Consider the following 25,306-nt stretch of genomic DNA (forward strand, 5'->3'; position numbering starts at 1 on the left):
GAAAGGGGGTCGGTATCAGTCCTTTTGGGATTTATGACCAGACTGACTTCTCTTGTAATGGTGATTTTCATTAGGCTGGTGGAACTTTTGATATATCCACTTTTGTGGTAACCATTGACCAGATTTGGAAACTGGAGTGATTTCCCGTCAGTTTGATACCAAACATGCCGTACCAGCCTAGCGGTTCACACCAAATACCATCTGTGATGATTAATCAATGATTGCGTATATTATGTCATTATGTTATGTTCCATTACTCACACCAGTATATGGTACAGGTGGTTTAGGTTGTACCTCAACAGATATTAACCTTTATACAGACATTATATGACATATTCTTATTTCAATAGCGCATCTTACCCTTAGATAGGCATGGTAGAATACAAAGATCAGATAAGGGTTGTCTGGTTGGCCCAGAGCTACCCCGTTACGGCCGCGGAGGGCGACCCACAGCGTTACGGCCGCGGAGGGCGACCCAGAGCGTTACGACCGCGGAGGGCGACCCACAGCGTCACGGCCGCGGATGGCGACCCAGAGCGTCACGGCCGCGGAGGGCGACCCAGAGCGTCACGGCCGCGGAGGGCGACCCAGAGCGTCACGGCCGCGGAGGGCGACCCGCGGCGTCACGGCCGCGGAGGGCGACCCGCGGCGTCACGGCCGCGGAGGGCGACCCGCGGCGTCACGGCCGCGGAGGGCGACCCGCGGCGCTACGGCCATTGAGCTCCTAAAGCGCGCAGCCCTGCCAGGAGGCCCTGTCAGCTCTCAGGCTGCCTGCCCTGCATGCGCAGCTCGCCCAGTTATGCGGCTGCAGATAGGAGGTCAGGTGTGTTCCTCTGCCAGACTCTGCCCCGCCAGGCCCTGTCAGCTCTCTGGTTGCCTGCCCTGCATGCGCAGCTGGGCCAGTTATGTAGCTGCAGATAAGAGGTCAGGTGTGTTCCACTGCCAGACTCTGCCCCCCCAGGCCCTGTCAGCTCTCAGGCTGTCTGCCCTGCATGCGCAGCTGGGCCAGTTATGTAGCTGCAGATAAGAGGTCAGGTGTGTTCCACTGCCAGACTCTGCCCCCCCAGGCCCTGTCAGCTCTCAGGGTGTCTGCCCTGCATGCGCAGCTCGCCCAGTTTTGCGGCTGCAGATAAGAGGTCAGGTGTGTTCCTCTACCAGACTCTGCCCCCCCAGGCCCTGTCAGCTCTCAGGGTGTCTGCCCTGCATGCGCAGCTGGGCCAGTTACACAGCTGCAGATAAGAGGTCAGGTGTGTTCCTCTGCCAGACTCTGCCCCCCCAGGCCCTGTCAGCTATCTGGCTGCCTGCCCTGCATGCGCAGCTCGCCCAGTTTTGCGGCTGCAGATAAGAGGTCAGGTGTGTTCCTCTACCAGACTCTGCCCCCCCAGGCCCTGTCAGCTCTCAGGCTGTCTGCCCTGCATGCGCAGCTGGGCCAGTTACACAGCTGCAGATAAGAGGTCAGGTGTGTTCCTCTGCCAGACTCTGCCCCCCCAGGGCCTGTCAGCTCTCAGGCTGCCTGCCCTGCATGCGCAGCTGGGCCAGTTATGCGGCTGCAGATAAGAGGTCAGGTGTGTTCCTCTGCCAGACTCTGCCCCGCCAGGTCAGGAGGAAGTCTAACTGCCCCCCCCCCTCGTAATTTGTTCCTCCTCAATGTCCCTCTAGCTGCCCAGATCAGCCCCTGGCAGAGTTACCGCCTGTGTTGTAGCTCGTCACAGTGTGTATGACTTGTGCTGATCTCTCTATAGCACCGGCAGATACTGTGTTTGTCTTGGGTTGCGCCTGTGGTAACGGACACCGGGGGGCGCTATAGCACCGGCAGATACTGTGTTTGCCTTGGGTTGCGCCTGTGCTAATGGACACCGGGGGGCGCTGTAGCACCGGCAGATACTGTGTTTGCCTTGGGTTGCGCCTGTGCTAATGGACACCGGGGGGCGCTGTAGCACCGGCAGATACTGTGTTTGCCTTGGGTTGCGCCTGTGGTAATGGACACCGGGGGGCGCTATAGCACCAGCAGATACTGTGTTTGCCTTGGGTTGCGCCTGTGGTAATGGACACCGGGGGGCGCTATAGCACCGGCAGATACTGTGTTTGTCTTGGGTTGCGCCTGTGGTAATGGACACCGGGGGGCGCTATAGCACCGGCAGATACTGTGTTTGTCTTGGGTTGCGCCTGTGGTAACGGACACCGGGGGGCGCTATAGCACCGGCAGATACTGTGTTTGCCTTGGGTTGCGCCTGTGGTAACGGACACCGAGGGGCGCTATAGCACCGGCAGATACTGTGTTTGCCTTGGGTTGCGCCTGTGGTAACGGACACCGAGGGGCGCTATAGCACCGGCAGATACTGTGTTTGCCTTGGGTTGCGCCTGTGGTAACGGACACCGGGGGGCGCTATAGCACCGGCAGATACTGTGTTTGCCTTGGGTTGCGCCTGTGGTAACGGACACCGAGGGGCGCTATAGCACCGGCAGATACTGTGTTTGCCTTGGGTTGCGCCTGTGGTAACGGACACCGAGGGGCGCTATAGCACCGGCAGATACTGTGTTTGCCTTGGGTTGCGCCTGTGGTAATGGACACCGGGGGGCGCTATAGCACCGGCAGATACTGTGTTTGCCTTGGGTTGCGCCTGTGGTAACGGACACCGAGGGGCGCTATAGCACCGGCAGATACTGTGTTTGCCTTGGGTTGCGCCTGTGGTAATGGACACCGGGGGGCGCTATAGCACCGGCAGATACTGTGTTTGTCTTGGGCTGCGCCTGTGGTAACGGACACCGGGGGGCGCTATAGCACCGGCAGATACTGTGTTTGTCTTGGGCTGCGCCTGTGGTAACGGACACCGGGGGGCGCTATAGCACCGGCAGATACTGTGTTTGTCTTGGGCTGCGCCTGTGGTAACGGACACCGGGGGGCGCTATAGCACCGGCAGATACTGTGTTTGTCTTGGGTTGCGCCTGTGGTAACGGACACCGGGGGGCGCTATAGCACCGGCAGATACTGTGTTTGCCTTGGGTTGCGCCTGTGGTAATGGACACCGGGGGGCGCTATAGCACCGGCAGATACTGTGTTTGCCTTGGGTTGCGCCTGTGGTAACGGACACCGAGGGGCGCTATAGCACCGGCAGATACTGTGTTTGCCTTGGGTTGCGCCTGTGGTAACGGACACCGAGGGGCGCTATAGCACCGGCAGATACTGTGTTTGCCTTGGGTTGCGCCTGTGGTAATGGACACCGGGGGGCGCTATAGCACCGGCAGATACTGTGTTTGTCTTGGGCTGCGCCTGTGGTAACGGACACCGGGGGGCGCTATAGCACCGGCAGATACTGTGTTTGTCTTGGGTTGCGCCTGTGGTAACGGACACCGGGGGGCGCTATAGCACCGGCAGATACTGTGTTTGTCTTGGGCTGCGCCTGTGGTAACGGACACCGGGGGGCGCTATAGCACCGGCAGATACTGTGTTTGTCTTGGGTTGCGCCTGTGGTAATGGACACCGGGGGGCACTGGGCCCTGACAGCTGGGTGGTGTAAGCTGAGAGGCCTGCCTCCGCTCATACTGCTCGCTCCCCTTCCCACCCACTCTCACGCTTCCCCCTGTCCCCGGTCAGCACATCCCCATCACATCCTAATGGGATAAGAACGTTCTGAAGGTTTGAGGCAGCATCACCAGCACTTGAGTTCATGGACAGCTGTGTGTGTGTTTTTCCTCACTGCTTCTGGCTGACAGACAAACAATGATCCCTGAAGCAGTTAGTATTCTGTAATACAGTAGGACCAGTCGACTGTACTGTAAACATTTAGCACGCAAACACGTCAGAAGCCAAAAGATCATAACATATCATTTTCATTCAGAGTGGGAAGAGGTTATTGTTTTGTTTACTCAAATTGAAAGTCCATATGTCTTATATAATGCGAGTGTGATTTTACCGAAGAAGGGCAGTTTGGAGCGGCATTTCAAAATGATGCACAAAAGCTACGAGACCGAGTTCCCTGCTAAAACAGCCACACACAGCCGAAAAGTGCGAGAACTGAAAAGTCAGTCAGCAGCACAGCAGTCAGTTTGTATCCAGCTGCATCTTCCCAGTGCCAGCGGTCCCACTAAGGTAGAGAAATACATTTATTTACACCTTTTCTATTTGGAGAATTACCTGGATTTGTCTGAATTTGCTATGTGCGTGTTAACTATGCAGAAAGGCAATAGCTAGAGTAATAATAGAGTAAAAGAGTAATAGCTGTGGCTCTCTATTTGAACTGGTAGATCTCAGCACACTGGCCACTTGAAAAGTAGATCTTGAGTTAAAAAAGGTTAGGCTTTTTTTAAAAGGCGCGGCCCCCCTTCGGGGTCCATGGCAGGCATGGCTCACAAACTACTAACACTGAGAGTCAACCAACAGCAGCACAGGGGGTACATCAGGAAAGGGAGGGGAGCATCGCCATACAATGACCTCCCCTGGATATATTGCATATACAGCAGGACTACAAAATCTATTACAAACCCAATACAAAAACATATATATGTAATACAAAGATAAGTAAAAGGTTACCTAATAACATTGCAGACTATTATAATGGGCAGTCTGTCCTAATCAGGGGCTGTATTATTAGGAATAAACGTACAGCACTGATCCCCGAACAGCACACACACTCCCCCTTTTTCTGCCAGGAGCCAATCCAGGGCTATCCTGTTCTGCCAGGTCATCAGACTGGTGGGCTGAAGCTGCTCCCCCAGAGATGCGAGTGCCTCCTGAGTATAGTTGGTAAACCGCTGATTATAGTACAAATAATTTATCCATTCCACATTTTTGTTAACAGTAGGCCAAATTACTATCGATTCGAAACCAGCAGCTATCTCACTTCTCGCCTTATATTTCTCTGGAATGCCCCTCGGCTGGCCAATCGCATCTATATATACATTGGGATCCTTCTCGTAATTTGCAAGAAATCTGCGGGACCTCGATGGTCATCTTCTAGAGTATATATCCACCTGGCTGGCTAACATTACCCTACCGCAGAGGCCTCCCCAATTATAGGGAAGAGTAGGCCTCAATCCCCCCTCCTTACCACACAGCCACCACACATCTGCCAGGGGCACACACTGATTTTCTAACACATCCAGCAGAACACGTGATAGTTCTCCGTTCTGTAATCGGGGACCTTTCACATCCCAAACAGTTCCACAGATTCCCCAGAAGATGCCTACCTCCTCTGGCCCATCATTTGTAAAACACTCATAAATAAGTCCCTTGAAAAAACTCAATTTGTTCACCATAATATCTTGCTGTCCCCCTTCCCAGGGCTTAAACTGCCCACAATGCTTTTCCACCCTGTAAGCATATTTAGTATTTCCCTGATATATCAGACACTGATATGGGCAGTATGGTATGCGCTCTGACTGATTAGATATGGGTCTGCAGTCTTTCTCAGGAGCCTGCCCCTCCTGACATAGACTCTTCCAGAATCTCATAATCCTCTCCATTTCCCATTCTTCACACCGTTTATTAGTGTATGGGAACGGGACTACTCTAACTGAAGGGTCAGGACCTGCACACAACACACAACCTTCCTGCCCTAATGAAGTGGCGGTATACTTAGCCCATTTATACCACCAATTTCCAAGTGTACGTTTTGCTAATCCATCCAGGTCTATTTCATCCTGGGTATATTCTACAATTTGCTCACTCTCCTCACTCCCATATCTCCTCCCTATTTCTCTCCGCTTTCGCTCATTGTTATCTGAGAGGTTATTCAGCATCAAAGGACAAGGCTGAGTCAGTGAAGTCAATTGTTCTGAACTCACCTGACCTGTGGTCCTGCTGTGCCCCCAGACCTGAAGGGCCTGATATATCATTAGCATCACCAATATCATCACTGTCAGCCCTACCAGAACCCACAGCATCCTGTCCTGTCTGGAGTGGCTGGTCTGCTTGCGACGCTCCCTCTTGACCCTCAGTCTGTTCTGAACCTGAAACTGGCTCCATCCCAAGCTGTGGAGCTCCTCTGGGAGCTCCATCAGGTCCATCTGAGTCAAGGGCAGCTGCATCCTCTGTGTTGTTTCCAGTGACTATCTGCCTTTCGTGCAGTACTCTAGTGCAGTGGTTCAAATGATACCACGTGTTACTCCCTTCTACCTGTACCGCTGTTGCTGTGGCTCGTATCACCTTGAAGGGTCCCTCTCGTCGGGGCTCGTGCCACTTTCGCTGGAACACTCGCAGGTAAACTTAATCTCCTGGAAAGATGACTGGCTCCTCCCGGTCTGTGTCTTCTTTCTGTGCTTTCTCCTTTTCCTGTTTGGAAATAGCTTTGTGTATTTTGGTTAAAGTCCTCATGTACAACTTTAATTCATCCCCCAGCTGATCTAAGCTGGGTCCCTTATACGCCCCCTCCAAGTCGATCCAGGCATTGGTCTCCCTGTCAGCATTTCATGCGGAGACAAATGCGTCACCCTGTGCGTTTCCATCCGATACGCCATCAAGGCTGTTGGCAGTGCATCCACCCAGTTCATTTTCGTGATGGCGCAAATCTTATTCAGTTTCTGCTTAAGTGTGCCATTCACTCTCTCCACCATGCCCTGCTACTGAGGGTGATACACACATCCCAACCTTTGTTTTATTCTCAGCTGTTGAAGCACTAACTTAGTAACTTTCCCCACAAAGGCAGCTCCATTATCAGAGCTTATTTCAGTTGGTATCCCAAACCTCGGAATCACCTCTCTGATCAGGAATTTCACCACTGTCATCGCCCCCATGTCCTTGGATGGTATTGCCTCCACCCATCTGCTGAACCTGTCCACAATCACAGGCATATATCGCTTTCCATATGCTGTTTTTCCCATGTCCACATAGTCCATCACCAAGTGTCTGAACGGTCCCTCAGGCACTGGAATGTGCCCTATTGGGGCCGTGATTGCTTTGCGTACATTGTTCTTAATGCACACCTCACATTCGGACAACCTTGCATCCACCATTGCTTGCATCTGAGGTGCCCAGAAACCTTGTCGTGTAATTTTCCGTAACACCTCCCCCCTTGCACAATGGTCAAGACCATGCGCATCCGTTATCAAAATGTTCACCAGAGACAGAGGTGTGGCCAAAAGTCCCTCATGGTTGCGATACAGACCATTAGCATCCTTAGAGGCCCCCCTTTTTAGCCAGACAGAGGCCTCATAGGGGCCCGCACGCTCCTGCAGGGCCACCAGATCAGAAACAGTAAGGTCCAGCTCTATAGTCACCATAGGCAAAAGATGAGCAGTCCTGACCTGCGCAGCCGCCCTGGCTGCTGCATCAGAGGCCGCATTCCCTCGAATAACAAAATCACGACCTTTGCGGTGGGCTTGACACTTATAATAGCCAAATGCTTAGGATGCATCATTGCATGTAGCAACTCCAAAATCTGATTATAATGCTGAATGGGGGAGCCGTCACTTTTGCGAAACCCCCTTTGCTTCCAGACTGCTCCAAACAGATGGCATACATCGTGTGCGTATGCAGAGTCTGTGTAGATTGTAACCGTCTTATGTTGTCCTCGCTGGCACGCTTCAGTCAAAGCCTTTAGCTCCGCTAATTGAGCGGAACACGGTTGTGCCGCTGGCTCTGAAACGAGAGTGTGAAAATCATCACCCTGTGCCTGAACTACAGAAAACCCAGCCTTCAAGGCATCCCCATCTCTCCAACATGAGCCATCCACAAACAACACCATCTCGCTATTTTCAGTGGGAGAACTCTCCAAGTCTGGTCTCAGTTTAGTGTAAACCAAAGACTCTGCCACACACTCATGTGGCTGCCCCTCATCCTCCAGGGGAATGCTGTCTGCAGGGTTTACTGTAGTGCAGCGCTTTATTGTCACATCCGGGTAAGAGAGAAATGCAAAGTACGCTAACTGCCTCGCTGGGGTCAACACAAATTTGCCTTTGTCAATAAGGTCCACCACGTTATGTGAAGTATAAATTGTCACAGGATAACCCATTGTGATGGCAGTTGCCTTTTCATAGCCTAAATAGGCAGCCACCACTGCCTGGAAACAGGGTGGGTATCCCTGAGCCACATTGTCCAGCTTCATGCTGTAGTATGCCAATGGCTGCTTCCGTCTGCCAGGACACAAGTCCTGAGTGAGCAGGGCTGTCCCAAAGCCGTCCTTCCTGTTCCCGACATACAGATAAAACGGCTTGGTGTAATCTGGGAGGCCCAGAGCAGGTGCATTCTGTAGCTCCTGCTTGATAGATTCAAATGCTACTGAGGCCTCATTTGTCCAAATTAAGGAGGCCTTCAAATTAGTGTGGCCCTCCTCCTTTATCAGTGCCCGCAACGATGCCACCTTCACAGCATAGTCCTCAATCCAGTCCATGCTGAATCCTGTCATCCCTAAAAAAGTCAGCATCTGTGACACAGTCATGGGCTTCGGAGCCTTAGTGATCCCCTTTAGCTGTTCTGCTGCTATAGCTTTCCTCCCGTGGCTGATCTCACGCCCCAAGTACGTAACCTGCTCTTGGCAGTACTGCAACTTGGCCTTGGACACCTTATGGGCCCCTTTCGCCAACACCTTCAGCAACTGCACTGAGTCCTGGTGGCAGTCTGCCAGCGTTTCAGGACACAACAATAGATCATCCACATACTGTATCACTGTACTTTTTAAATTCAGTCCATCTAAGTCTGCCTTAAGCACCTGATTAAAAACATGCGGCAAATGCTTAAATCCCTGTGGCATCCTCGTGTAGGTATACTGCTGACCCCTGTAGGTGAAAGCAAACAGAAACTGTGACTGTTCTGCAAGGGGCACACTGAAAAACGCTGAACACAAATCCACAACTGTAAACCATTTTGCATTGGGCGGCACATTTGTCAACAGAGTGTGTGGATTGGGAACTTCTGCTGTCTGATCCTCCACTACCTCATTTACTGCATGCAAATCATGTACCAGCCTCCACTTTTCACCTCCTGCCTTTGGCACAGGCAAGAGGGGGGTGTTGGTGCCTACCATTAGCTGCTGCAATTTGCATCCAGTAATCCCTCTATCGTTTCCCTTATACCTTCCTCGGCCTCAGGTTTCAAGGGATACTGGTTTTTCCAGGGTGGTGTGCACCCTGGTTTAAGATAAATTTCCACTGGGCTAGCTGAATTTACTAGGCCTACATCTGTATCATGAGCAGTCCACACCTCCTCAGGCACTTCTCTTTCCATTTCCTGCCAACATTCCTCTGTACTTTCTTTTGCATCACACTGTACTCCAATCATGCTCCACAGCCACGAATCTCTGTTGTCTAACTTCAAATCACCTACAACCTTTGCACTCCACTGAATCCTTAACATCTTCTCTCCTGCCGCTGCCTGCACGCCTTCACGCACCGTCGGCACCCAAACCACCTGCTTTGCTCGCTGCATCATTTCTCCCAGATCCAGCATGGACTGATTAAAAGCCATCGCTATGTGGGGCTCCGTGTCTGGTATGTTGTACCATTCTCCCACTATTCCCGTTTTCCGTATCGGAATGGCTACTCCCTCAGGGCCTAATATTATCCCGTCTGTTATCATGCACATCCTTTCTTTCTCCCGGCCAGGCAGAGACTTTATGAGCTGATCCCACTCACCCTTTACTTCAGGATCACTGAATTTTCCCCATCACAACAAACAAATATGTTTGTCCTGTGTCCAATTTAACCTATTGCTATATTGTTCCTGTATAAATGGGCTCCACTGTTCTAAAATTTCCCAAATTTTTCCAGTAACATCTTCAATCCCATATAAACTATACTACCCTCTATGGAACAACAAATTTTGTCGCATAAGGCTGTACTGTCCACTGAGCACCTCTACACCCCCCTCTGTACATTTTATGTCTATCTGCAGCTTACACAAAGCATCTCTGCCTAACAAATTCACTGAGGTGTGCTCTGATATTAGTATGGGCATATTTACATTTTTGTCCCCTATCTTAATCTCCACTGGAGCAGATTTTGGAATATGCTGCACTTGTCCCGAGAATCCTATGGTCCTGACCTTCTCAGCGGACTGGGGGATATGACTGGCATCTTTTAGTCCTACACAAGTGTAGGTGGCTCCAGTGTCTATCATCATTGGAATTACTTTGCCATTTATTTGAACCTGCAGCATCGGCTCAGCCTCAGACCCCTTACTCAACATTGGCATCTGAGGTCCCCCTTTAGGATTCTCTGGGCACCCCTAAAATAAACGTCTCTGGGCCCACGGGTTGATCGGACCCCGTGGTCTGTTATTCTGCAACTGCGGATTGCCACCCCTGCCTCTATTTGGCATTGGACCTACAGAGCCTCCTGGATTAACCGGGCCCATAGGGTGTCTCGGGCTCACCCCCTGAAAGGGTGGATTTGGGCAGACTCTAGAGGTGTGTCCGGGCTGGTTACAGTTCCAGCACACCAGCTGAAGTGGCCTGTTCCCCAGTCTTCCCACAGACTGGGATTGTCTAATTTGTGGGAAATCAGGTGCTCTCTGGTCACCCCCCCACCTATCATATCTATTCTAATCAGGGGCCGAAGGCCAATTAGTGTTCTGAGGGGCCCCAGCGACAGGAGACTGTCGGCTGTCCACAGGCTGCCCCCGGGGGCTGGGGTCCGGAGAGACCACTGGTGCCTGGACTTTTTTTCTTTTTAGCGGTCAGCTCCTCCAGCTGCATCTGATTCAGTTTCTTTGTCAGCTCCCTCTCACGCTCTTTAGCAGAGTCCTCCTCCTCTCTGTACAAGTCAATAGCGTGAATCAGCTGCTCACGGTACTGCTCCTCAGGCATAGTAATAAGTCCCACAACTTGCCTTAGCCTGCTTCTCACTGGCTTAGGGAGCGCGTCCTGCAGTGCCCTCCGGTACAGACCTCTGAATGCCGGATTCTGCAGGTCCTGCTCTGTCTCAGTGCGCCACCGTTTTTCTTGAGCTTGCAGATAGGCAGCTGGGCTCTCCCCCTCCTTTATGGGCTCCCCCCTTCATTTCAACCACACTCAGCCGTGGAGGAAACATTAATCGCAGCTGGTGCCAGAGGTTAGCACGGTAACCGTCAAAGGGACATGCATCATTCACAGGAGTCCCTGTCGCCGCTGCCAGGCCACTGCTTCGCAGCAGTCTCTCCATTGCGTCCACCCCCAAAGCGCGAGCCATAACTGCCTTTATGTCCCCTATCGCCAGGAGCCGACCCATAGTTTCCTCCTCTAATGCTTTTATCCACTTTCCGGCCCCTTCTGCCAGAACTGGGAGTCTGAGAAGCAGGCCCTCCAGATCCTGTCCTGCCCACGGCACATACTGTGTCTGTGCTCCTTTCACCATCAACGGAAGCATCGGAGTGCACCTGGCGGGGGCCTTACAGCCCTCCTGCTTCTCACTACTCTATCCTCTACCCCTTCCTCACTTTCTGTTTCTGTCTCCTTCTCCTGAAACTGACTCCATCCTTTAGATGGAGGGTTAGGGGTGTCCAGCAGGTGCATCAGCCCTTCTGCATCACTACCACTACTTACTCCGTACCCCACCTTTTTAGCACTTCCCTTTTTCTCAGATCCACATAGCTGACCTTCTGTTATTAGCTCACTTCCTCGCAGTCCCTCCTCCACGGCCTGCCGCAGCAATGCACTCACTTCCCTGTATCCATCTAAACAACCTGCCGTTCCTTTCTGCTCCCTTCCTGCTTCCTCCGTCTGTGTCACCTCACCTTCGAATTCTACCTTCCCCTCTATTACTGGAAACTGACCCCTGTATGAAGGAGGTGGGGCTTCCACTAACGGGTACTGACTTTGATAAGACGGTGGCCATATTTCTTCCTGCCTCGTCTCTTCTTTCTCACTTAATGCCTTTCTCATTGCTTTCTGGTCCCTTCTCCAGGTCTCTCCCTTTACTTTAAACAACCTCAGAACTTCCAGTTCCTTACGCCTTTTCTTTTTACGCCTTTCTGTGTTCTTATTAGCCTTATGATACTTTATCAGAGTCTCCATCTCCTCACTGCTACACCCCATGTGCCCCCTTTAGGCCACTTAGTTACCAGAGCCTTTGTTTTATTCTCCCACTTTTTAGACATCTTTTCTATCTTTGTTTTAAGCAGGGGGTGCTCCCTCCCCAGCTGCTGTACTGGTGTGTCTGCTGCCTTTACTGGGCCCTTCATTTTACTGCTTTCCTCCACTCTACTGTCACTTGGGCTGTTTTCCTGTCTGGTATAAAAATTAGCAAATTTCCTCACAGCCAACCCGTGTTCTATTGTTTTCCTTTCTTTTCCTTAATAAGAATTTTCTCCCTGACTGAACCTACTTCACCTTAAAGTGTCACTGACTCTAAATTATTTTCTACTTACTCCTAACGTTGCACCCAATTATCTACGGGCACACATATACCAAAGCTTCCCTTGTGCTAGATCCTCAAAAACTTCCCTTCTCTCCTTTTTATCAGCCTGATTTACGTTTGTCTGTCCACTGTGCACACGAGCCTCCTCACACTTTCTCTGTTAAACTCCCTAATTCCATGGAAAGTCACGAAACCCCTTGTCTATGACCTGTTGTTCTCTCACAAAGATGTGCTTTTTTTAAAATTTTAGTCTCCTAAGCGGTTTTACCTCTGGGGTACTTATTTCTGCTTTATACACCTTATCACTCAACTTATCCGTCAAAAATATATGTGCTTTTTCTCTGATTCAACCCAAAATTGCATATATGATCACTTTCCCCACTTCTGCATAACATAACCAGTCTGATCCAGCAGACCTTTAAAATCCCCACAACTTCTAATACTTAGGCTCTCTCTGGCCTTATTACTTTACCAATATTTTATTTGCAACACAACATAACCTTTGCTTGAAACAATTCCTTAGCAACTTAGCAATATCTTTGCATCACGACATAACAGCACTTTTCCCCCACAACTTGAAACACACGGGCCCCTCCCTTAGGGCAACCCAACCTTTACTTTATCAGAACAGGGAGACCCCCCCCTCTTAGGGCGATGTCTCTGACTCACACTAATTCAAGAACCTGCAGCACAAACACTGGCCCTCTCTCAGGGCAATACCTTTAAATCACTTATTAAACCTTCAAGGCCTCTACGCCTCGCAACAGTATATCAAGCCCTCAGGGTCAACTTTCCCTTTCCGTGGCGCTTATCTCTGAGGGAACATCCACACGTGACCCTTCCGTTAGGGATTTCTCTCACATCACACACACACTGGGCCCACTGGACACTGCACAAACAGCTCTCTTATCTTTAGTTCTTTTAATCGGCGAGTACCCTTACCGGGAGGCTCTGCCTGGCGGCGTATGTCCCCGAGACACCCCCGTCTCCGTCTCCTTATTCTATTTCCCTATTCTATTAAACAATAATAAAAACCTTTCCTTACCTATGTTTAGGGCGCGCCGCTTAAATGCAGACGGGTGTCTCCCGGTTCTCCGCCAGGTGGTCGCCTCCCCAGGTCTCTTCTCCGATCCTGTTCGTGACGCCAATTTATGTCGTGGTTTTTTCTCCTTCCCTGCCAAATCAGAAGTCCGCTTGTGCAGTATTCAGAATTCAGTCTTTATTGCAACAATGAAGTTACAACCAAGGCTGGACACGTAAAAGTGTGTCCAGTACTGTTTTACACCAATTTTTATATAAGTTCTTATCATTTAACAATATCTCGTCACTTAAGCATCATCATTCCTTCAGCCATTCACAATAATTGTTTTTCCCTTAATCCACACCCCTAGGTGACAAGTTTGTCCATCATTTCTTTTACCGTTTGGTCTCTCGGCTGAACATAATGGTGGCGCGAGCAGCTCCACTTGGTTTTTTAAAAATGCTCAGCCGTGAACTTCTGGGGAACTCAGGCGAATCCCTTCCTTCAGTAGTAAACCTAGGCAGTTTCAGCCTTTTACACATTGTCTAACTAAAAGGTTGATAATATATTTGTCCTTTAGCATTGTGATAAAATATACACTAATAAAAGTGAATATTCATAGATTCAGGACTAACATAAAGTAGCTAACAGAATCTCAGACTAACAAAAGGTCGAAATACATACTCAGTTGATTTCATTGTGTTGATTACATTATAATGTTTACATTGTAATGATTACATCATGGATATTTGGCATACTTTTTTAATATCATAATACTTGTATTCTACGTTATATAGTGCTAAATAATATTCCATATATTGTTGTCCCATTCTTGTCTGATACAGGATTCTAGTTGTTCAACTGTCCTAGATCTTCTGTGTCATATTTATCATTTTATGATGCACCAAAGGTTCTCAATGACTGAAAGATCTGGACCGCTGGCAGGCCAGTTCAGTACCCAGACCCTTCTACGAATCCATCATATTGTAATTGATGCAGTGTGTGGTTTGGCATTGTCATGTGGGAAAATGCAAGGTCTTCACTGAAAGAGACGTCGCCTGGATGGGAGCATCTGTTGCTGTAGGACCTGGATATACCTTTCAGCATTGATGGTGCCTTTCCAGATATGCAGGCTGCCCCTGCCATATGTACTAATGCACCCCCACACCATCAGAGATGCTGGCTTTTGAACTGAGTGCTGATAACACGCTGGGTGGTCCTTCTCCTCTTTAGTCCGGATGACATGGTGTCCCTGGTTTCCAAAAAGAATTTCAAATTTAGGTTCGACTGACCACAGAACAGTTTTCCACTCAGCCGCAGTCCATTTTAAATGAGCTTTGGCCCAGAGACGACGTCAGTGATTCTGGATCATCTTCATATACGGCTTCTTCTTTGAATGATGGAGTTTTAACTGGCATCTGTGCATGGCAGCGCGAATTGTGTTCACTGACAATGTTTGTGGGAAATATTCCTGAGCCTATTTAGTGATTCCATTACAGAATCATGCCTGTTTGTGATGCAGTGCTGCCTAAGGGCCAAAATATCACAGGCATCTAGTCTGGTTTTTCACAGAGATTTCTCTAGATTCTCAGAATAATTTGATTACATTATGTGCTGTAGATGATGAAATATTCAACTTCTTTGCAGTTTTATACTGAGGAACTTCTTTCTGAAATTGCTCCACTATTTGTCAGTGCAGTATTAGGGGGATTGTGACCCTCTGCCCATCTTTACTTCAGAGAGACACTGCAACTCTAAGATGCTCTTTTTATACCCAGTCATGTTACTCACCTGTTGCCAATTGACCTAATTATTTTCAAATTGTTCCTCCAGCTGTTAGGTTTTTGTACGACTAACTTTTCCAGCCTCCTATTGCCCCCGTCCCAACATTTTTGAGACATATTGCTGTCATGAAATTCAAAATGAGCCAATATTTTTCATGATATAGCAAAATGTCTCAGTTTAAACATTTGATATGTTTTCTATACTTTGTTATGAATATAATACAGGTTTATGAGATTTCCATATCATTGCATTCTGTTTTTATTTACAATTTGCACAATGTCCCAACTTTTTGGAATTGGTGTTGTAATATACCACAATGTTATTCTTTATCTGCAGTAACAGCAATTTTAATGGGGAACTTTTCAGTCTCTCTGTTTCATTTGTGTAGATGAATTGAGGTCTTTATGTTTCTGCCTAATTCACAGAAACCAAATGGAAGAATGCAGTTCAGATCGACATGATAAATTGGGTTTATCATCCATATTGAAGGTTTGCATTTATTGCTGATATATATTTTCTTGGCTGTTATTTGAATTAGCTTATACTTTATACAGCTGTATAATAAGAAATTCATCATGTTAAAGGAAATATGTTTTAAACTATGATTCACAAGTGAAACTCTGAAAAGGTTTGGTGTAAGTAGCAATAATTAACTGTGACTGTTTATTTTAGTCACTAGAGGAAAAAGCCATGAAGTTCCTAAAGGACGAGCTGAAGACGTTTGTGAGGTACCTAGATCAGAATTACCCAGAATTCTCTGAGCCTCAGCTGGAGGAGGACAATGACCTGGACAGTGATGGTCAGATGCAGAAGACCAGTGTTAGAGAGGTAGCTCTGAAGATCACACTGTACATCCTGAGGACCATGAAGCAAAATGATCTTGCTGACATGCTGGAGAAGAGTAAGAGCTTTATAACATTATGTAGATGTACAATATTGTGCAAAAGTCTTAGGCAGCCAGAGAAAAGGATGTTTAAATGGTCTTCATGTTGGTGTAGAACTACTATAATATGTATGTCAAAGTGTGTTTGCCATTTCAGAACCTCTCCCAAAATCACCCTAATATTTGCAGAAATCGTGCAGTATATCCACATATTTTTTATACTTTACCACAACACACCTCATGTGACTGATCAATATCTCATTGAGTTTTAAACTATTTTAATTAATTAATGAAGTGAGCTGGTGGTGAAATTTAACAAATACATGGACTGGCTGTGGTGCCGCTGAGGAGAGGTTTGGGAAATGAAAAGGGGTTTTGTAGTTTTTTTTGGTTCTGAGCAGATATACACTTACTACCCAGATAAATGGCTTTAAACATTTCCTTTGGCTGCCTAAGGCTTATTCACGGTCCTGTATGCGGTGTTCCAGTAAAATACGCATGATAAAACTTTCAGTTTTACAATCACAGTCACAGGGAAACATCTGGATATGTATGTGTGAAAAAGTGTGTTTTTGGAAAATATTCTTCCTCTCATACTGGTCAGGATCACGGTGAGAATTAGTGCATTTTCCTCTCATTTCTTTTCAGGACAGCTCATGCTACAGGAATTCAAAGTTAAACTTAAGAAGCAATTTGAGTGTGTATTTGAAGGGAAAGCTAAGGAAGGACAGCCAACACTTCTCAGTGAGATTTACACAGAACTCTACATAACTGAAGGTGGGACTGGAGCAGTCAATGATGAACATGAAGTGAGACAGATTGAAACAGCATCCAAGAAAAGGCGAACAGAAGATACTACAGTCAAGTGCAATGATATATTTAAACCCTTATGTGGGCGTGAGACACCTATCAGAACTGTACTCACTAAAGGGGTGGCAGGTATCGGGAAAACAGTCTCTGTGCAGAAATTTATTCTCGACTGGGCAGAAGGAAAAGCAAACCAGGATGTTCACTTCATATTTGCTCTTCCTTTCCGGGACCTGAATTTCATTAAGGGTGAATACAGTCTGATTGAACTGCTTCACCACTTTGTCCCAGAACTGAAATCATTTGAATCCACTGAGCTGTTTAGGTACAAAGTCTTGTTCATCTTTGATGGTCTGGATGAGTGTCGCCTTACTCTCGATTTTCAGAACAATGAGAGCTGGTTTGATGTAACAAAGAAAACGTCACTGGATGTGCTGTTGACTAACCTCATTAAGGGGAATCTACTCCCATCCGCTCTCCTCTGGATAACCTCCAGGCCAGCAGCAGCCAATCAGATACCTCCTGAGTGTGTCCACCAGGTGACAGAGATACGAGGGTTCAGTGATGCTCAGAAGGAGGAGTATTTCAGGAAGAGATTTAATGATCAGAGCTTGGCCAGCAGGATTATCACACATGTGAAATCATCAAGGAGCCTCTTCATCATGTGCCACATACCTGTGTTCTGCTGGATTTCAGCCACTGTGCTTAAGAGGCTTTTTAGTGAGACTGACAGGGGAGAAATTCCAAAGACTCTGACTGAAATGTACACACACTTCCTGATCTTTCAGACAAGTTTAAAAAATGACAAGTATATGAAAAACCATGAAACTGAGCTTAAGGAATACAGCAAGGAATTCCTTTTAAAACTCGGTAAACTGGCTTTTGACAACCTTGAGAAAGGCAATCTCATATTTTATGAACAAGACCTGACAGAGAATGGCATTGATGTCACTGAAACTTCAGTTTACTCTGGAGTGTGCACAGAAGTCTTTAAAGAGGAGTATGGGTTGTACCAGGAGAAGGTGTACTGCTTTGTGCATCTGAGCATCCAGGAGTATTTCGCTGCTTTATATGTGTTTCTGTCAAACTCATCAGCTGACCTGCTGAACACTGCAGTGGATCAGGCATTAGAGAGCAAGAATGGACACTTGGACCTCTACCTCCGCTTCCTCCTGGGCCTCTCAACAGACTCCAGTAAGAGTCTGTTACACAGGCTACTGGGACAGACAAGAATCAGCTCACATACCATTAAGGAAACAACCCAATACATCCGTCCATCCATTTTCCAAACCACTTATCCTTCTGAGTTGTGGGAAGTCCTGAGCCTATCCCAGAAGCCATGGGCACGAGACAGGGAACAACCCAGGATGGGGGGCCAGCCCATCACAGCAGCCCAATACATCAAGGAGAAAATAAAGAAGAATTTATCTCCAGAAAGGACCATCAACCTGTTCCACTGTCTGACTGAACTGGGTGACAATTCTCTAGTAGAAGAAGTACAAAGATACCTGAATTCAGGAAACATTTCAGCAGATGACCTCTCACCTGCACAGTACTCAGCTCTGGCCTTTGTGATGCTGATGTCAGATGAGGAGCTGGATGTGTTTGACCTGAAGAAATACATCAGATCAGATAAACAGCACTGCAGGCTGCTGCCTGTGGTCAAGAACTCCAGGACGGCTCTGTAAGTGACGTGGGGATGGGAAATCATGTCTGGTCTGGCAGTAATACATGAATATTGTTTGAAATGTGTAATATATATCATATATTTCTCCTCATGGAGTAATAAGTGGGTTTTATTTTGATAATCACAGCTATAGCTGTTTGTATAGCAGTAGCTAATCCTGACCACAGACTTTATAATGACTGAAGGTAGTGATGTCATTTTTTGTTTGTTACTACGTTTCCATTCCCATCCAGTCTGCCTTCTGATCACAGCACAGCATCCTAACCTGCTATAGAAACAGTGAAGGCTCTTTATCCACAGGGTGTATCAGTGGTATGTGAGTGTTATTGTCAGCAGGCGTGTTCATGTGATGGAGCCCAGAGCTGGGAGCTTCTGTATGACTGCTGTCTCTGGCTGCTCACTGGCGCCCTCTGCTGGCCTCAGCTGCACCTGGCTGAGGATGTGACGACACATCTAGTCCGGCAGAGATAGATAAACATTGTTTAAAATATGAAATGAATATGTATACATGTAATTTATTTCCCCTCTTTTATCAACAAGGTTCCTTTTTAATCTAGTTTATATTAACTGAAGGTAGTGATGTAGTAAAAACAAAAAGACAAGATTTCCACGACCATCCTTTGTGTAACAAATAACCAAAGATACAACATCATACAGAATGGTCCGGTTTTCACTAATAGTGGGAAAACCACTCATATTTGTTTCAGTTCTGGATGCTGTAGGAAGCATTTTTGTAAATACTGGGTGTGGTGCGTGACTCTTTGGGTTCGGACTCTGTGTCCATGAGCGGAAGGTCGCTGGTTCAGATCTCTTGGCCGGCAGAGTGATGTCATCGCTGAGTCCTTGAGCTGCAGGGGTGCTGGATGCTGGTCGATCCTGCGCTGCGACCCCCAAACTTCCTCTCACCTGTATATGTGTCTGTGTGTCTCTTGGAGAGCAAGATGGGAGGGGCGAAAAGACAATTTCCCCATGGGGGTGAATGAAGTATCATTATTCATAGATCATTCAAACAAACATTTTTCTAAAAGCCTATTTCACAGGACTGATAGCTTTCCAATTAGTGTATTGTTGATTAGGGCTGGGTGATAAGTTAAAAAATGTGTATGTGTCATTTAGTATAAAAATATCGCAATAAACAATCATTTTGAGTCCTCCCCCCAAACACTGAGTGCAATTTCAGTTCAGTTCAGATTTATTTGTATAGTGTATTTTCACAACATTATATCATCTCAAAGCACATTACAGCATCCCTGCCCAAAGCCCCCAGTGAGCAAGTCAGGGGGGACAGTGGCAAGGAAAAACTCCCTAGAAAGACGAAAGCTTGGGAGGAGCCAGACTCAGAGGAGGAGCCCATCCTCCAGGGGGCAGCAGAGGAAGCCCTAACCCTAACCAGACTCAAAGGGGGAGCCCATCCTCCAGGGGGCAGCAGCAGGCCAGAAGGACGTCACAGGTAGTGGAGACGTCGCAGGCAGCAGGGTAGGCAGGGTATCTTGAAAATGTGGGGTCTCCAGGCAGCATAGCCCAGGGGGATTAGGGGAAATAAAATGTGCAGTTAGCCAAAGTAGGGGAGACTAGAGGCAGTGCAAACAGTTAGGTGAGTGCAGTATGTAAGCTCCGGCAGATATGGCTATGGCAGCATAAGTAGGAGGGAGAGGCAGGTGGGAACGCAGGCATGGGGAGTCCCTGAATGTCAGCACTCCAATTCCACAAGGGGGTGTGAAGCTAAAGTGACAGACTGACAGTTCAGTTTATCCAAAGCCAATGGCACCGATCCCCACCCAGCTCTACACCTCACACTATAGGTCTGACTGGGAGTGAGCAGTTAGCTAGAGCTAGAACTAGAGTCCCTATAAGCTAAACTGAACAGGTGTGTTTTTAGTCTACACTTGAATATTGAGAGTCCCGCACATCCGCTGGAAGACTATTCCACAGCTGAAGAGCTCTATAAGAGAAAGCTCTGCAGCCTGCCGTAGCTCTTTCTGCCTTGGGTACTAACAGATATCCTGCTCTTTATGATGGAAGAAAGCCAGGAGGGTTGTATAAGGCCAGCAGGTTACTAAAGTATTCTGGTGCAAGGCCATTCAGTGTTTTATAAATCAATAGCAGTATTTTATAGTTAATCCGAGACTTAACTGGAAGCCAGTGAAGGGAGCATAGAACAGGGCTAATATAATCACATTTATTAGTGTTTGTAAGAACTCTGGCTGCTGCATTTTGTTCCAGCTGAAGTTTATGTGAGGATCCAGATGGGCACCCAGAAAGGAAGGCATTACAGTATCCAGCCTGGAAGTTATAAAGGTGTTAGTGTTTCCGCTTCATGAAAGGAGAGCATCTTCCGAAGCTTGGCGAGGTTCCGTACATGATAGAACACAGCTTTAGTGATGCTTTTTATATGAGCATCGAAACATAAATCTGAATCAACCAGAAGACCAAGATCTCTGACCACTGTGTCAGGTTGGGTAGGAAGACCACCAAGGTTGAGGTTGTCAAACTTATTTCGAGCCGCCTTCGGACCAGTTAACAGTACTTCTGTTTTTCTGTGTTTAACATAAAGAAATTATTTGACATCCAGCACCGGATATCTAGTCGACAGTCTTCTAACTGAGAGCTGTGATGCATCATCCGGCTTAACAGATATATATAACTGTGTATCATCAGCAAAACAATGAAACCCAACACCATGATTTCTGATAATGTGACCAATATATACAATGTACAGTAGCGGCCCAGAACTGATCCCTGAGGGACACCATTGTAGGAATATTTAGCTCAGGTAAATTTTAATATCTCCACCAATATGTTTTGAAATTAATTACATTTGAATTAATCATTATTTAATGATGTTTATGAACTAATTGTTATGCCGAATGGTTGGTTCCTCCAAACTCAATTACGAATCCCCGTGAGTCTGTTAATGTGAGACTTACATGGGATTCACTAGTTACCAGTATCGCTTAGTAACCTGGGTTAGTAGGCTCGTCCAGCGAGCTGCATCACCAGGTAATGTAAACGATCGGTAGCGAAGCTCCCCTCATGGCCAATGAGAGGGAGCCTCACGATATTTCAGTCGAGTTTGAGGTTTTAGAGCTTAGTAGCCAAATCGCACAGAGGCAGGGACTATTGTGAGCACTCAATGAACAGAGGCTGAAGTGGGGTAAAACTGGAGTGATTTTCCATCAGTTTGATACCAAACATGCCACACCAGCCTAGCGGTTCACACCGAATACCATCTGTAATGATTAATTAATGATTACTTATATTATGTCATTATGTTATATTACTCACACCAGTCCCTGGTCTAAGTGGTCTAGGTTGCACCTCAATCAGAGGTTACCCTTTATACAGACATTATATGACATATTCTCATGTCAGCAGCACATCTTACCCTTAGATAGGCATGGTAGAATACAAAGATCAGATAAGGGCTGCTGAGGAATGTGGAAAAGAAAAGGGGGGGATGGTTTGTCAGTCAAAGAAAAAGAATCTTTGAAAGTTAGGACACATTACAAACATAACTTATCTGTATATTGAGACTAGTAGTCATGGATAAATAAATATACAGATATACAACAGCCAAACTTAAAAGAAACTTTCTTTAGGGTGTTGGGTGAGTGGTATGTAAGGCAGGATGTATGGGGAGGGGGTTGTGTGCCAAGTCGAGGGACCCCTGTCCTTGAGGTCCACTCTGCTGTCTGTAGGTCGTTAAAACTTTGAGCAATAAAAGTTGGAGTGCTGGCCTCCCTTGTTGTCTGTGTGTGTTTAAGTGTGTCTGTGTGTGTGGGGTCACGAACCCCCCTTTGAGGCCTAGGCCAATGTGTGCCTCTCGTACCAGGGTAGGCCTTGTCTCAGGCCACCTGGAATTTAAGCTTTGTGATATGTGCATGTGTGATCCTACACCAGATTTAAAATGGGTAACCTTAAAAGGGAAATACTGTTCTGCAAAGCAAGCACAGTTTGTGGAAACACGACCATAAAGTCATAAAGCAGGTTAACAGAACAGCTTAGGTTGTTAGAATGAAAGGAAGCTGATTTACTTGTTTGCAGAGTGGATGGGGTCTTGGCAGTATTAAATAATACCTACTTTTCTTTCTAGTAGAATAGATTACTGTAATGCCCTCTTGTCTGTTTCACATCTACAACGGGCCCAGAATGCCGCTGGCGGAGTGTTAACACGCACCAGTCACAGGGATCACATCTACAACGGGCCCAGAATGCCGCTGGCGGAGTGTTAACACGCACCAGTCACAGGGATCACATCTACAATGGCCCAGAATGCCGCTGGTGGAGTGTTAACACGCACCAGTCACAGGGATCACATCTACTACGGGCCCAGAATGCCGCTGGCGGAGTGTTAACACGCACCAGTCACAGGGATCACATCTACAATGGCCCAGAATGCCGCTGGTGGAGTGTTAACACACACCGGTCACAGGGATCACATCTACAATGGCCCAGAATGCCGCTGGCGGAGTGTTAACACGCACCAGTCACAGGGATCACATCTACAACGGGCCCAGAATGCCGCTGGCGGAGTGTTAACACGCACCAGTCACAGGGATCACATCTACAACGGGCCCAGAATGCCGCTGGCGGAGTGTTAACACGCACCAGTCACAGGGATCACATCTACAACGGGCCCAGAATGCCGCTGGCGGAGTGTTAACACGCACCAGTCACAGGGATCACATCTACAACGGGCCCAGAATGCCGCTGGCGGAGTGTTAACACGCACCAGTCACAGGGATCACATCTACAATGGCCCAGAATGCCGCTGGTGGAGTGTTAACACGCACCAGTCACAAGGATCACATCTACAACGGCCCAGAATGCCGCTGGCGGAGTGTTAACACGCACCAGTCACAGGGATCACATCTACAACGGCCCAGAATGCCGCTGGTGGAGTGTTAACACGCACCAGTCACAGGGATCACATCTACAACGGGCCCAGAATGCCGCTGGCGGAGTGTTAACACACACCAGTCACAGGGATCACATCTACAAAGGCCCCAGAATACCGCTGGCGGAGTGTTAACACACACCAGTCACAGGGATCACATCTACAACGGGCCCAGAATGCCGCTGGTGGAGTGTTAACACGCACCAGTCACAGGGATCACATCTACAAAGGCCCCAGAATGCCGCTGGCGGAGTGTTAACACACACCAGTCACAGGGATCACATCTACAAAGGCCCCAGAATACCGCTGGCGGAGTGTTAACACACACCAGTCACAGGGATCACATCTACGACGGCCCCAGAATACCGCTGGCGGAGTGTTAACACGCACCAGTCACAGGGATCACATCTACAACGGCCCCAGAATACCGCTGGCGGAGTGTTAACACGCACCAGTCACAGGGATCACATCTACAAAGGCCCCAGAATACCGCTGGCGGAGTCTTAACACACACCAGTCACAGGGATCACATCTACAACGGCCCCAGAATACCGCTGGCGGAGTGTTAACACGCACCAGTCACAGGGATCACATCTACAAAGGCCCCAGAATGCCGCTGGCGGAGTGTTAACACGCACCAGGCACAGGGATCACATCTACAACGGGCCCAGAATGCAGCTGGCGGAGTGTTAACACGCACCAGTCACAGGGATCACATCTACAACGGGCCCAGAATGCAGCTGGCGGAGTGTTAACACGCACCAGTCACAGGGATCACATCTACAACGGGCCCAGAATGCCGCTGGCGGAGTGTTAAGACGCACCGGTCACAGGGATCACATCACACCTGCTCTCACATCCCTGCACTGGCTTCCTCTGTCTTCTAGGATTGACTTTAAAGTTCATTTGCTAATTTGTAAATATTTATGTTGTTTAGCTCTGTCCTGCCTCAGTAACATGACTGTAAGGTATGTCCCAGGCAGATCAGTCAGATCATCCGGTAGTAATTTACTGATTATTCCTAAAACCCGGCTGGGGAGGGAGGGGGCAGCTTTTAGTCACTATGGGCCCAAACTCTGGAACTCTCTCCCAGAAAACCTGAGAGCTACTGAATGTCTCAGTACTTTCAAAACTAGGCTGAAAAAGCATCTTTTCACCAACGCATATAATAATCTATGATAATCATCCATCCATCCATTTTCCAAACCGCTTGTCCTACTGGGTTGCGGGGGGTCCGGAGCCTATCCCGGAAGCAATGGGCACGAGGCAGGGAACAACCCAGGATGGGGGGCCAGCCCATCGCAGGGCACACTCACACACCATTCACTCACGCATGCACACCTATGGGCAATTTAGCAAGTCCAATTAGCCTCGGCATGTCTTTGGACTGGGGGGGAAACCGGAGTACCTGGAGGAAACCCCACGACGACATGGGGAGAACATGCAAACTCCACACACATGTGACCCAGGCGGAGACTCGAACCCAGGTCCCAGCGGTGTGAGGCAACAATGCTAACCACTGCACCACCATGCCGCCCCCCTATGATAATCAGTTTTATTATTTTATGCTTTTATTAATATCAGTAATTGTGGGGGGGTGGGGGGGCGGTCGCTTCCCCCAGAAGACATAGGGGCTAGAGGCCCCTTTGAGGAGGGGCCCTTAAAGAGGACATGGGTATTTAAAGTCCTTTATGATGGTTTTTAATTTTATTTTTTTAAAACATTTTTACTCTATTTTTATTTCTTTTGCGCTTATTGTTATTTATTCTGAGCTTATTTGAATTTCTTTTTCTTCTTTTTAAATGTTTGCAAAATTCTTTATAAACGCTGTGGCTAAAATGCGCTATATAAATAATGATTGATTGATTCAGATAGATAGATGAGAGAGAGAGTTTACTTTTAACCACCTTTATTAAACAGTTAGCAACCAATCCTAATCACAGCCCTGGCGGGGTCAGG

The 25,306-nt window shown here is 47.8% G+C and overlaps 1 protein-coding gene across 5 annotated transcripts in view; it reads left to right on the top strand.

Moving 5' to 3' along the window:
• The window catches only part of LOC125721464 (NACHT, LRR and PYD domains-containing protein 12-like), a 388,574-nt gene that overhangs the window by 342,243 nt on the left and 21,025 nt on the right, over positions 1-25,306 (top strand). Inside the window, exons 4-6 of one of the 5 annotated variants that reach the window (XM_048997387.1) lie at positions 15,499-15,562; positions 15,746-15,974; positions 16,605-18,447. The exons of the other annotated variants lie outside the window; for them this stretch is intronic. Coding sequence (XP_048853344.1) covers positions 15,499-15,562; positions 15,746-15,974; positions 16,605-18,447 — 2,136 coding nt within the window. The remainder of the gene's footprint in view (positions 1-15,498; positions 15,563-15,745; positions 15,975-16,604; positions 18,448-25,306) is intronic. 5 annotated transcript variants of the gene reach the window in all.

The sequence above is a fragment of the Brienomyrus brachyistius genome, unplaced genomic scaffold (assembly GCF_023856365.1).
Source record: "Brienomyrus brachyistius isolate T26 unplaced genomic scaffold, BBRACH_0.4 scaffold33, whole genome shotgun sequence".
NCBI classification, from domain to species: domain Eukaryota; kingdom Metazoa; phylum Chordata; class Actinopteri; order Osteoglossiformes; family Mormyridae; genus Brienomyrus; species Brienomyrus brachyistius.